General features: G+C 35.2%; 1 protein-coding gene across 6 annotated transcripts in view; it reads left to right on the top strand.

Annotated features, from left to right (window-relative positions):
* DGKB (diacylglycerol kinase beta) overlaps positions 1–14,922 on the top strand; it is a 685,277-nt gene that overhangs the window by 361,706 nt on the left and 308,649 nt on the right. For all 6 annotated transcript variants that reach the window (XM_044766591.2, XM_070509328.1, XM_070509320.1 and 3 more), the window contains one exon: positions 14,731–14,795. In XM_044766591.2, the coding sequence (XP_044622526.1) occupies positions 14,731–14,795 (65 nt within the window). The remainder of the gene's footprint in view (positions 1–14,730; positions 14,796–14,922) is intronic.

Below are 14,922 nucleotides of genomic sequence, written 5' to 3'. Positions count from 1 at the left end.
TATATGTGATCTACACTTGCATCAAAGTCAAGGCTCAGTAGGAAATGTTAAGGAACTAAAATTCAGCTTCTCATGATGGGGACTGGACTTATGGAGACCATACAAATGTGCTATTTTCTTTACCTGGATGTGGGTGACACAGTTGTGTCCATTTAGCTATTTTGTGCACATTTTTACACTAGATGTAAATTTCAATAAAAACTTAAACAAGCAAAAAGCTTCAATATGACCAAAGAAGACTTTGTCATCTCTGCCAAACTTCTATTCTTTTTCTATCTCACTTGGAGGCACCATATCAATCCAATTACCAGAGCTAAAAACCAGCGATCCATTTCTGACCCTTTCCTTGCTCCTACCACTCAATCAATGAATACTCAATCAAACATCAAGGCCAGTATTTACCTCTTAAATATGTCATGGACAAGCACCTTCCTTTTCATCCATACCATTACTACTGATCTAATTCAGCAGTTATTTTATATCTCCCCAATACTGAGCCCACCAAATAAAGTCATCCATACAGTATTCAAGTGATTGCTCTTGATACAGATTTTTTGCTCTAAAATACAGATAAGATGCCCTGTTTAAAGCATTTCTGTAGTTTCGTGTTTTTAGAATCAAGTCTCATCTTTCTAACATGATTACAGGCCTTTTCTTTTCAGATCCACCTGTATAGAGTTAGGAAAAAGAGTATGAGGACAGAATCCCAAGAAAGGCTATTATTGCAGAGACAGGCAGAGGAGGAGAAGCCTGCCAAGTAAACTGAAATAGAGCGGCCTGGAAAATAGGAAGAAAACCAGGAATTGGTCTGATGCAAGTCAAAGCAAGAGAGTATTGAAAGAAAGGAAGGAAGGAAGGAAAAGAAATAGAGTCAAAATTGCCAAGAAGTCAAGGATGTAATTTATAATGGAGTGATGAACTACATGCCAGACTGCAGTAGGACAGGGAGTGAGAGTTTATTCGAGGAAGCAAAGAGAAAAATCACAGTCAATAATTTTAAGTTGTGAAGTAGAAAGCCAGTCTACAGTGGATCAGAGAGTCAGAGGGAGTGTGGAAGTGAAGTGAGAAATTCTAGTCAGTATTTTTAATAAGTTTGGGTGAAAGGGGTTAAGGGAAATGTCAGTATTTTTCAGGCACAGGAGGTTAAGGGATTTTTGTTTACATTATTGGTACCTAAGCAATTTTAAAGTTAAGGAAAAAGATTCCATAGAGGGGGAGAGGACGAAGTACAGGAAAGGGAGGATGTAAACTCCTGATGTATTGTGCTTCCTGAGAGATTGAGAAGGGATAGCATCCAAGCACAGCCTGGGGGACTGGTCTTAGAATGGAGAAGGGGAATCTGTTGTGATAGAGAGAAGGAGTATGTCTGGAAACAGTGATGTGTTAAGTTTGCTGGCAGGATGTTGGAAAGTTCCTTTGGTTAGCTTTGTGTGTGTGTGTATGTAGGAGATAAAGCCACCTGAACAGGTGTGAGAATGTCTAATATGTCCAAAAAGTCAAAGTCTGTGTATGAAAGACTATTGGCTAACTAGCATGGACAGGGCTTGCGCAGATTTCAAACCCAGATCAGAACCCAGTAGATGCCATCAATCAAAGATCAGACCTGGAAAGACATCAGGTCTGGAACAAGTGTGGAAAACTGTACTTTCAGCCCCAGCAGTTGGCCTATATATTCATCAAGAGGAGGTTTGATTAGCACTTCCAAATTCATAAAGTTATAAATACTCAATGCTATTCTAAGGAGAATCTTCTTATATTCTTTTACTTCTAGGAAATTTCAACATGAAAAATGTTCACAGAAAGAAGGTTTCACAGAACAACAGCTTTAAATATTTCAAAACTATTTAAAAAATAAAAATAAAGTGCCTGAACTGCTTATAAAGAAATAACCTCTGAAGTCCTATTTTGGAGCAAATTTGAATTTAGAGGATGACCCAAACAGAATCTTTCATCTGTGTTCATATTTCCCTTGAACACAGCAACTCGTATTAACATTATCAGTCCAGTGCCAATCTCTAGTGCATCTACACTCTCTAGTTTCCACAGAACTCACTGCTTTTCCTCCCATTATGTTGCCATCGTGATCTTTTATCTCTTTTTGAAGACACTACCCCACAAGGTATACCCCAGATAAATTATATTCCCTTTCAGTAAGTAGCCTTCTGGGGATTGTAATTCTTTTAATTTAATTTTCTTTTTTCTTTTCTTTTCTTTTCTTTTATTGTGGAAAGAAAACTTGCATGAGATCTACCCTCTTAACAAAATTTTAATTATACAATATATTATTGACTATAGGTACAATGTTGGACAGCAGATCTCTAGAGTCTATTCATCTTGTCTGACTGACGCTTTATACCCTTTGATTAGTAACTCCTCATTTCCCACTCTCCCCAGCCCCTGGCAACCACCATTCCACTCTTTGAGTCTATGAATTTGACTCTTTCAGACATCCATATAAGAGGTATAATTCTTTTTCTTATACTGCTTTTCTCCAGAAAATCAGCCCAAAAGGCAACCAAAGTTTCTTTTCACAGCAGACAGGGGAAGAGAGATAAATTAGGTGGGCAAACAGAGGAGGAGGAAGTTGTGAGTCCTGGTGTGTTAACAGTTTGTGTTCTGTTACCAATAGAGTTGTATATGCTATAACATTTAAGGGTTATATGTCTTAACAGTTTGCCACTATGATAAACCTTTTGTAGAACATGATACTGAATCATGTGTAATAGCTGCTCAAGAAAGGCATGTGTATGGTATTTAGGAGTTTCAGATTTTATTGCCACCCCTATTATGGACTTCCCTGCAACACTCCACAGGGATTCGTGGTTTGTGCGAGGCAGAGATTAATGTTTCTAATATTCATTACTTCTGTGCATCTGTGTAATCTGTATTACACTAATAAATGTGACAACTATATTTACTTATCTTCAAACAAGCCAATACGCAGGATACTTTTCCTTGCATAAGGATTAGGCCTTTACTTTTAGGCTGGAAAAACATGACCAAATATTTTAAATGTTACCGAAGCAATGTTTGAAGTATGTTCTTTCATGGTTATTTATGGAGTTGTCCTCGGGGCTTTCATCTACAGCCATAACCTCTGCCCCAGACTGTATCCCCCTCCCATTCCCCAACAGGACTGCTCCTTCCCTGGTACATAAAACCCTTTGAAACGATTGCTCCTTTCTCTGCTGCCCATACGAATAGTTCGAGCCCTGTTTTGGAGCAGTAAAAGCAGACAAACAGGAACAACTTTCTCTTATATGTTTAATGTTTTTCTAGATATGGAATAGATTTTAATTTTTATCTTACCTTATAAGCAGAGTAATTTTATCTCTGAAGGCTTCTGCAAATTCACTTACCAATATTATGCCTTCATGCAGATGATGTCATTGCCCTTTATCCTCCTTAAAGGACTAGTTTACTGAGGTGGGACTTCTGTGGTCACTTTGTATGATGTTTTTGGTAGCATCAAGGCATGAGGTATTTTTGCTGAAAGATTTTGGACTCAAATTCTTCTAACTTAAGTTAGATAAATTAGGAATCTGATTATGGTCTAAAGCTACTGACTTTGATTTTATTCTCTTTAATGACTATGATTACAGGAAAGGACAGTTAAAGTTATATTTATTCTTGAGAACAAAGTATAAGCACAAATGCTACTTATTATTTAATGAGGAACAATCAACATAATTTTATTTGCTAACATCACTTAGGAAATACATCATTAATTAAATGATAACTACCATTAGATTATGAATAGAATTATGGACACAAGCAACTTCTCCTGATTTTCTGAATAATGTTAGTTGTTTTAGGAAATTTGAGATGCTAAGGGCATTAACAGCCAGCGCTGGTGGTCTACTGGTTAAGATTTGGAGCTCTCATCGCCGCGGCCCGGGGTGTTTCCCGGTCAGGGGCCACAGCACCCCTCTGTCGGTTGGTGTCATATTGTGGCAGCTGCATCACTCATGGTGAGCAGCTTTCAGCAGAGCTTCAAGACAAAGACAGACTAGGAAGAAGGACTACGCCACTCACTTCTGAAAAAGATTGGCGATGCAAACCCTATGAATAAACTCTATGAGAAGCAGCAGAGCACTGTCTGATAGAGCGCCAGAAGATGAAAGGAAGGCCCAAAAAGACCAGGCAGGGCTCTGCTCTGCTGTTCACAGGTCGCTAGGAGTCGGAATCAGCTCCACAGCACTAACAAGAAAATGGCATTAACAGCAATTAATGTTGGAATAGCTTAAAAGACAAGAACATCAGAATGAACATCCGGTGAACTAACCATGTTGCTGAGATCAATTAGAAGTCATACTCTGAGTCATGGACTGGGAGACATAAGACTAAACCCAGCTGCCCTTCCGGTGAGCTGCCTAACCTCTGGAAACTCCCTTAAGCCAGAGAGAGAATTTCTTTCTAAAATAAAGATATTTATATCTTCCCTGTTTCTTTCAAAAGCAAGATCAAATGTCTAATTTAGCAAGAATAATGAGGTCAAAATATATAATTTGCCAGAAAATCCTTTAGAAATCACACAACTCTGTACAAATATAAGGATTTGTAATTTTAACGACAAAGAAAAATAACTGAGTGAAATATTTCTCAGAAATCACCAGTATAGATTTTTCACACTCCCTATCTTTATGTTTTCAGAGCAATGAAAAGCTGGGGAAGTGATGACCCGTGTTTCAGTTAAGATTGTGTTTGTCTGCATGGAGCAATAACAAATTTACACGTCAGGGGTTTCTTCTCTCGGCTAATAGGACATCTGGAGGAAGTCCGTTCAGAGCTACTGGGACCAAAGATGTTTTATAGGACTAGGCTCCCTTTTCTCCCACTGGCAATTCTCAGGGTTGGCTTTTATCCTTATGTTTTGAAGTTATCTGCCATACCTCTTGGGAACTGAGGTCTGCCATTCCTGTGAGTAAGGTGGTGGTGGTGGTGGTAGAAGGTGGAAAGGAACTGAATCTAAATCACCATTCCTAACTGCAAAGTACCTAGGGGATTTAGGATTTGTTTGTTTGTCTGTTTTCTTACTTGTTTATTAGCTTGGTACATGGATGAAATGAGAGTTCTATTGGTTTAAAAGAGGAGGGAAATGCATACTGGTAAGGCAATAAGCAGCATCTGCCATTGTCCTCTTTTACCATGTTAGAACCAAAATGCCTTTGGTAGGTATACAGTTCTAGGAAAGGAATATTTTGTAGAAAAAAGATGGAATCTTCCTAAGGGACTTTGCTATGTGTGTGTTTAGAAGGACAGAGAATGAACACAGATGGATAGGAAGGAGAAGGTGGAGGGACGGAAGTGAGAGAGGACAGGAGAATGAAGCATAGTGCAATACTCTATAGTGAATTTCTCACCTAAGATGGAACAAATAAATAGAACATATGCTGTCACTTTGAGATATTTTATTGAAATCAACCAAACTTGTAGCATCAATTATTTTTCAGATATAAAGAATATAGTCATATTTGGGAATCATTCCTGTAATAAAGCTAGAATCCTATGAAAGCTATTCTTAAGATAGGGCCTTTAGAGACAGTGTACTACATGACTATTAACTATTTCCATATAGACACATATAATCTGGTTTATACTTTGGCTACTCCAATTGATGACTTTTGCCTAGTTATATAAACAGATGAACCTTCAGGTTTTTCTCCACAATAGTATTTACCTTATGGATTTAAATGGGATAAAGACTATATAATTGCACCTTGTACCTCATGCTTGGTACATGATTAGCACTATTATCATTCATTGACTTTGTGAATATTTTATAGAGGGCCTTACTTTCTTACTTTTTCTATGAAAATTATCTTACTCCTATTTTTGGTTCTAATAAACTATTCATCTCCCTGCCCCAGTGTGTCCTCCAGGGACCCCCCAGTCTCATATGCAGGCTTATGTCTACCCTCACCTTTGAGATCTGTTCCCATTTCTACTTACAGACAGTAAATAGAATTTCTTCTTTTTTCTAAATCTTGATTCCCCTTCTCCTTTATGTGCACCTCAGCCCCCACTCTTACCGTTTCACTACTTCTTCCTCCATCCCATCTCAATCCAATTTACTGGTTGCACTCATACCACCTTAGTCATTCCCAGCCCCAATTTAATGACTGGTAATCACACACCAGATGTTGACTTAGATTTATTTTGCAAATGTAAGGATTATGCCTACCTTGAGACATTATGGAAAATGTTATCACATTTCAACCCCCTGGGTATTCAAATATGACAAGACTTTCTTTGCAGTTTTCCTGAAATTATATCAAAGCACTGAATACATTTGCAGCTTTTTTCAGATTGAGTGAACATTGTAATGACCAAATCAACCTCAGATATAAATGTACTTAATGGATCCAGTCTTTCTGTTTTAACTGAAAAGGACCTCTTGATTCTTGAAGATAATAGGTATCAGCAAAATGCTTAGGGTTTTCAGAAACTAAAACAGTTAAGTATCTAATTTACTGTGAAAAGAGCAGTTAAAAATGTATGATATTGATGATTTATCTGAATTCAAAATCTCAGGCAAATTTAGTGATTATAACAATTAAATATTTCAGTATTTAAGTTCATATACTTGTTATTTTTCTTTTCAAACTGGGAAAGAAGAACTCAAACTGTGAGATAAGAATTCTACTGCAGAGAGATCAAAAATTTTAAAAAACACATTGGAGCCCTACAATATTCAATAGATAGTGGCAGAACTTATGAAATATTCTAGTCCTGTGATCATCTTAGTGAAGATTTTTTTGTAAATATTTTCTGATCAGATGATACTTAAGGAAGTGGGTTGGTTCTCTGTTAAGATGCCATCAATTTGTTTCTCCTTTGATATGTTACTCTTAGACTAGTAGCTTTCATTTGCCTAGTACCCGAGCAATTTAATACTAGCTTTCTTGTTTTGTTTACTGTCAGGCTTTATGCAAAGGGATAAAGATCCTTACAAGAATGATCTTATTTAATTAATATTAACCTGATGACATAGATATAGACTATTTCCATTTTTCAAATGAGGAAATAGCGGCATAAAGAGGGCATGAGTATAGCTGTATATGAGCTCTTTGTCAGATTGCAAAGCATGTGCTCTTAATTACTATCCTGCTCAGCTATGAGCAAGCCTCTGCCTTCCTCGTTTCAGTAAATTGGTCCCTGTCTTGTGTCTTTATGCCTTAACACTCCAGTATTCCAATTCTCCATGCCCTGGAATCCTGGCCTGCTTTCATTGACTCTGGTCCTATTCTAGACCTTAAATGTGAGGAGTGTTGAATCCTCTTTTTTCAGGCATGAGGAGAGTGAGTTTGCATCATAGCGACTGATATCCTCCTTTGTAGACCCAAAGCAAGGCATTCTCAGAGGGGTCTGACTCCATCGGAACCCTCTGAAAGGGGATGTCTAGGGTTTCCTTTCCAGGACTGCTCTATAAGACTTTGGTCCCTCTTGAGAAGTTCAGATTTACATCAGGGTTTGGGCAAGTTGAGTTTCACTGCTAGACTGATTTAATCACTGTATCACCAAAAATATGAAACTTTAAAATTTTTAGTTTTATTCTACAGTTGTGTTTTCTTTTTCAGTAACAATTTTGATTTAAATATTCCTTTGCCTCTTAGACACCAACCTTGTTCTATATATTACTTAAATTGCACATTTCTTTCTTTACTTCTGACCTTAGGCTCTATAGAAAGAGAGCTCCTGATCTAATGATGAACTGTTACTGAAACTGTTATGAATTGAGCTTTCATGTATTTTCATGTAACTAAGGTCTCCTTAGATCAGTCCCCATTAGGAATCAAACCGAAACTATAAAAGCGATCCATCACCAATGTGTGCTCTGTACTGTTTGCTTCATTTGAGAAGTGTAGGCCTCCAAATCTAGGAATTTTTAATCAAGAGAAGCACTTAGAGAAATCTAGTCTTCACTTTCAGTAAAAACAAGTCAGGAATTTGCTAAGTAGAACAAAATTTGCTAAGTAGAACAATATTTAAGGGAGCATTTTGTTCATGGAAATCACATCGTTGTGATAATAGTAAGTGTGTAGTAAGTTTAGTACTCTTTCTACAAGTTTGTTCACAAAGCTTAAGGTTAATGTGAAGAAACTGTTCTAGAAGTTTCTTGGCAGTGCTAATCCCGTGTGTTGTATGTGCCAAAGAGGAAGAGTGGGACTTATGATTTAGGTTCTCTCCTTGGCGTATCTCTCTACATTCTCTGAGGGCAAATATTTCTTACAATAACATGAACTAGTCTGCCTGGTTTTATGATCTCTTCTGGATGAAATATATATAAACAACAGGAATTTTCAATAAGATTATTAAAATTTAAGTAAAATCTTACTTTATTACCTAATTTTACGTAGGGATTTTCAGTTTTGGAAGTGAAACTCCAACTAATCATTTGTACATTTCCTTTCATTCATCATAGTTTCTTACAATTTTAACAAATTTTTATTTACAAGAGATGAAAAATAATATATTGAAATACTCATAATGTTTATCAACGATAATTTTCCTAATAGCTTTGGCTCTTTGAAGTAAAATACCAACTAGAAAGTTATTATAATAAAATGTTTGGCAATAGTTAAAATGATTAACTCAAAATTCATGCACAAAATTTGTGAAATTCACGTGTAGGAGAATCCCACAGACTGTTCTAGCTCGTTTTATGCTTATTGGCCTTATCTTGACCTTTATGGGCTTTGTTTAATCCACTTTGCTAGTCTTGGATATGAGCAGTATTTAAGGTCAATTCTAGATTGACAATTCTAAGGTTCCATTTCTTTTCAAAGTATGAAAACTGAAATCAATGAAACAAGAGGAAACTGCTAGGGACAGGCATGCTTTGCAGCAAGAAGTGCAAGTTAAGAATTTGACATGACAGAAGAGAAAAGGAATAAAAAATCCTTAGGGAACAGTACAACATAGCATTCCAGAGTCATTCAGTTGTAGAGCCAGCAGCACTATGCCCACTGAGAGCCGCAGTATGTCACTGTGCAAGGTCTGCGATACTTAACAGGATGGCCCTAGCCATTACAAGGAGCCTAAGGGTGGTGCTGTGTATCATTTTAATGAGACAAGGGGTTAAATTAATCTATTGTAAATTAAATTAAATCTATAGATTTAATAAAATACTTTTCAGCCTAAATTAGTAAAAGTTAAATTTAAATGTTTAGTGCATAACATATACTGGAAATATGTTTATATGGGATACATCATTCTTTGATAAAATTAGAAAATTTTCTGTGTATACACTGTACTCTCAACACATAAATGTAAGTTTACAGGGTGTTTTTAGCTAATGATTAGTATTATGTAATGTATGTAATGATTAGGTAATGTATTAGTAATGTATTTACTAATACAACAAGATGTCTGAGCTATATTGATAAGTGCAAATATGCTGGTTTCAACAGTTTGTATAGTTAAATCTATTTTTGTAAATATACATATATGCATATATGCATTCATACATATATACTTTATATGTATAGACTATTTTAAAAATGATGCATGAGAAAAGGATCTTGGTTCTTATCTTCAGGAATTAGAATTGGGAAAAATGTGAGACTTTTACTTTTCATTTTATGTACTTTTATATACATTGAATTTTTTAACATTACTTGTATTTAAAGTATAGTTTAACTAGAGAAAAAGATCATAATCCATTTGAGAGCCCAAAATTCTTCAAGAGGGACTCTAAGCATATATTCTCAGAATATCTTTTGGAGGCGTTTAATGGAAAAAAGAACCCTTTGAAACCCTCGAGGCTGTGCCTGGGGTGAATGTGGGGTAGAAAGCACAAGTGGAATTCCACAGAGCGCTCATTGCTATTTTGGAATCGTTGAGTAGCGTAATAGAGAAAATATTCTAAGAGCTGTGAGGATGGACAAATTCTGACAGAGCTAGGAACATCCATTAAGTCTGTACCAGAACTTTCAAACCCTATAGTTTCATCACAATTGGCAGACGCCTCTAGTGAAGCAGATGGTGCTGGCTCATAAGGGTTAAGGCTCCAATCAAGGATACCATTGCATACTTATTAGAATGATAAAATTAAAAAGACTGCTGAGAGTTGTGGATGTGGAGTAATGGTAAAGAGGTGGAATAAGTGGAACTCTCGTACATTACTGGTAGAAACGCAAAATGGTACAAGTACTTTGAAAAATAATGTGGCAGTTTCTTATAAAGTTAAATGTGCACTTACTATACAACTCAGCAATCTCACTTCTAGGTATTTACCCAAGAGATACAGTCACACCTGTCTACGAAAAGAATTGTGCTCAACAGTTCATAGCAGCTTTTTTCATAAAAGCCAAATGTCAACAACTAGTGAATAAACAAACAAATTGTGGTGAATCTATTGAATAGAATACTATTTGGCAACAAAAAAGGACAAACCACTGGTGCCAGAACAAATGGCTGAATCTTAAAAGCATTATAGGCGTAGCCCTGTGGCTGAATTGTTAAATTCACGTGCTCCACTTCAGTGGCCCAGGGTTGGTCACTTCAGATCCTGGGCATGGACCTATGCACTGCTCATCAAGCCATGCTGTGGCAGCATCCTACATAGAAGAACTAGAATGACCCACAACTAGGATATACAACTATGTGCTGGGGTTTTGGGGAGAGACAAAAAAAAAAGGGGGAAGATTGGCAACAGATGCTAGCTCAGGGCCAATCTTCTTCACTTAAAACAAAAAACAGCATTATAATAAGTGAAAGTAGCCAGACATAAGAGAGTACTTTTAAATTCCATTTATAGGAAATTTCAGAAAAGGTAAACTACAGCAACAGAAAGCAGATCAATGACTTTTAAGAGTGGAGGGGGGATTTATATAAGTATAAAAGTATATAAATACAAAGGGTATTAGGGAACTTATTGAAGTGATGGAAATTTCCTATATCACGATTGTGAAGGTGGTTATTGTATACCTTTGTCAAAACTCATTGAATTGAACACTTAAACTTGGTGAATTTTATTCTGTGTAAATAATACCTCAAAAAAAAGGAAGAAAACAGTGGGTAACCTTTAATAAAATATCCAACAAATGGAGCACCAAAAACTTGAGATTTCGAAGATTTCTAGCAAATTGAAATTATTTTAAGAAATCCAAAAACTCGCACACAGGGAGACATTGCAATTTATCCATCCAAAACTAAGGAGGAACTGAAGAGTTTCAACAATGAAAACTCATCTGGTGTGCAAAGTTTAATTTTAAATTCCATAATTGCATTTTGGAACAACTCTTGATGATACTAATTTGTAATTGACTAAATTTATATCCTATCCTGAAATGCAATGAAATTGAGAAGGTATTTAATTTGTTATAATAATAATTCAGTAATCAAAAATGAAAACCACTTATTTGACAAGTTTCGTAAAAATATTTGTCAGAGAAATTTTCTTTAAATGGAATAAAAATAATAGTACCTATGACAGTATTTGGGCAGATATATTTTAGACTTCAAGAAAAAGATTAATATTAATAATGTACTCTTCTTAGCAGAATTCACTGTAGGCTCAGGTGTCTCAGCACTTATAGAGTATTTTCTCTACTGAAAATGTTATGATCCACAGAAAATAGTCAAATTATTCAAATAAATAGCTTAAAATGCAACTTTGGAGATTTTGGGTAGCTTTATTAAAAAACATAAAATAATAAGTCCTTACAGGAAAGGAAAAAAATCACTCTTCAGAAAAATACCCGTGACAAAGTATTAAAGAAAGATATGAGTAAGCAGCTGATTTTCTGATATACATATATTTGTAAGTATTGAGATATATATCAAGAAAAATTACTTTAACTTTTGCTACTTAAAAAGTCAACATGATGAGATTTAAATTTGTTTTGCTTGAATAAAGATGGATATACTTTATCTTTTTTAGATCTGATTTTGTTTTTTAAATTAATTTAAGATAAAAGTATTATAGAAGTTCAGGAAATAATAAAACAAATTTAAGAGTCAATAAATACATACTTCAAAATTTAACTATGTTTTAGCACCCCCTTTTACTTTCAATAAAATTCTGGTGTGGATATAAAATATATGAGCACCCAGCTCTAGAGAACACTATTTCAATTGTTATACAGAATAATCTCAAAAAAATCACTACCACGTACTATAAAAGTGTATCAGTGTCTTCTGTTAAAGATTCGGAAGCTGTGACTCACAGTAAGGAAGTCATTCGCTTAGAGTCAGAAGTCTTGGAAGTGAAAGTCTGTCTGAATTCAAAGTTTGTCCATTCCACAGTGTGGAAGTGACGCTGACTTAATTTCTGTTCCCTAAAAACTGCAATACATAGAGACAGAAAGAGCAGCATTTATTTAAAAAGTCAACAACAATATTCTAGCTTTTTCTTATTTAGTCTCTTTTTAAAGAATCAGAAGTGTTCCTGAAATATGGCTCCTGGATAAGTTTGCAACGTTTGGCAGTTCCCTTTCAAGCCTCTTGGGGTTGTGCCAAAGGGACGGGGTCCCATGGGAATTTGGTCTGAGTTCTCATCCAAATGAACACCTGCTGTCATTGTTTCTTATCAATCCTGTAGTCAGCAATGCCAACCCTCTCTTTGTGGTGGAATCCATTCAACATGAGGAAAAGGCATGCCAGTGTTCCTCACTAGTTTTTATTTTTCTCCTCTTTACTATGTGATCCATTGCTCAACTGTCTTGGAGATAGAGCTAACATTCAGTTTATCTTTGGCTATCTGGTGTTCTATATTTCTAGGAGTTTACTTAGTTATAGTCCAGTCTACTTACATGGTCTTCTTTTGATGCTCTCTCTCTTCTCCTCTCCCCTCTCCTCCTCTTCTTTCTGTCTCCCTCTGTCTGTCCTGTTGCTTTGGAAAGCAAGAGATTTGTTATTGCAAAAATATATGCTTGTAAAGAAAATTATACTATGCAATCTGTTTTTTAAAGTCTCAGTTCTCTAAACTAGCAGAAACAAATAATTCAACAAGAAGTAAATTCAATGATAGTCTCCCTATGGGTAACCAATATTGATCATCCATTCTTACTACCTGATTCATATTCCTTTGCTTTTGTTTAACTGGTCTGCTGGATGTATGCATTTAATTATAAGGTGTTCCAAATTGATTTTGAATCAAATTAGAGATAAAGTGAAAATAAATGATTTTTTAAAAATTAATTAATGATCATGCTACATAATATACTATATATAGCCCAGCTCAGATTTTTCTATAATTTCATACCACAATAAGACAGCTGCACAATCTAAGATAGAATATAGTTATGGTTTATTAGTGAGAATTTTTTTTAAAAAAGAGGAAACTCTGTGACTGAATTTGAGAGGTATTGGATCAATAAAAGAGAACCATCTTGATATTCCTATTTCTTAGCAAACCAGGAAGTTGACCATGTATATATAACAAAGTTATATCTTAGAATATCAAACCACAGAGGTTTTATTTTTTTGTAACTTTTTTCTAACTTTTGTTTGTATACACACCTATCTATACCTTAGTGTCCTTTTCACTTGTGGATTAATTCCATTGCTTAACAATTTTTAGAGGATAAAATGTAGAGAAAAAATTACAGTTCTGTCACAGCTCTATCTTGCAGAGAAAAAGCAACTTTGTCTGCCATCTGCAGTGGGCATTGGTCCCTCTCTTGTTGTGCTTCATGCTTTGTTATGCATGAGTAAGCACATTAGCCTTTTCATTTCATTCATTAGACTTTTAATCCTTGATTAGTGTTTTCGAGTTCCTCTCAAATACACAACTTCTTTATTTCCTTTGTGTTTGGTTTTTCTTTTTATTTTATCTCCACTATGAAACAAAATTAACAGTTAATCGCAACAATAGTCCCATTTCTATTGAAATGACTGGTAAATATATTAGTTCCTCATTGGAGTGATTAATCATGTGTAGATGAAGAATGGGAAAAATATCTTCTTGCTTAGAATAACCGGGGCAACTGTTTAAAAGTCAGTAAGAACAGTCTGTGTTTGAAAAGCTGGAATCACAATATTCCACCAATCTCACACATTCATTGTGATTCTGTCTCTTTGAAACTATGAATGGATTTCCTAAAAGGAAGAAACATCCATTAGCGTTTAGAACTGGTGCATTTGGGGTCTCAGAGCCTGGTTACACTTGTCACCCATTCTCCAAAAATAGATTTTTTTCTGTTGCTTTTCTTTATTAAGCAAGATATGTCAGAAAGTTACTTGTGGAATGAACAGATAATAATTATATCCACGACACTTACCAAACTTTGAAGTCATGTATTATACTTAATTTTACTAGATATGCACTCTTACAGTATTTTTTACCTATAATTAATCTCAAAGGACTGGAGCTTCTCTAACAGATCATTTCTCCACTTAGGCCATCTTTCCAGCTCTTGTGTAACAATATTTTCAACTGCTTTTTCACATTTTTGTTCACATGCACTATCTTAAACACACTGTAAGCATGAGGCCAAAACCAATTATTAAAGAATATATATAAATTAAATAGAAATCAATTCCTAGAAGTAAATACGACAAGTAACAAATGGTGAAATCGTGACATAAATCACACTTGCACATAATTTATGTGGATTACGTATATTTTGCCTAATTTCAGAACATCTTCCTGGTATTGATATTGCTAAGAAAACGTTCATTTAAAAATATTATTCATTAACTTCTTTTCTCTTTTGATCTTTATTTCCACAAGATAATAGGATCATAAACTGTCCTGTTTTTCTTTTCTGTTTCTCTCGTTAGGATGCCTCCATTGCACACAGATTCCATATCATGAGAGAAAAACACCCAGAGAAGTTCAACAGTAGGTAAGCTAACAAATGATGAAATTATAATTATGGTTTTTTTGTTGATGATTTATGGCATAAAAATCACTATAAGGTATCAAATATCTTACATATGTTGATTAAGTGATGCTTGGTGTGTGTTAAGACA

The sequence above is a fragment of the Equus asinus genome, chromosome 1, assembly GCF_041296235.1.
Source record: "Equus asinus isolate D_3611 breed Donkey chromosome 1, EquAss-T2T_v2, whole genome shotgun sequence".
NCBI classification, from domain to species: domain Eukaryota; kingdom Metazoa; phylum Chordata; class Mammalia; order Perissodactyla; family Equidae; genus Equus; species Equus asinus.
The sequence above is the reverse complement of the archived record's forward strand: the minus strand, read 5'-3'. Positions and strand labels throughout refer to the sequence as shown.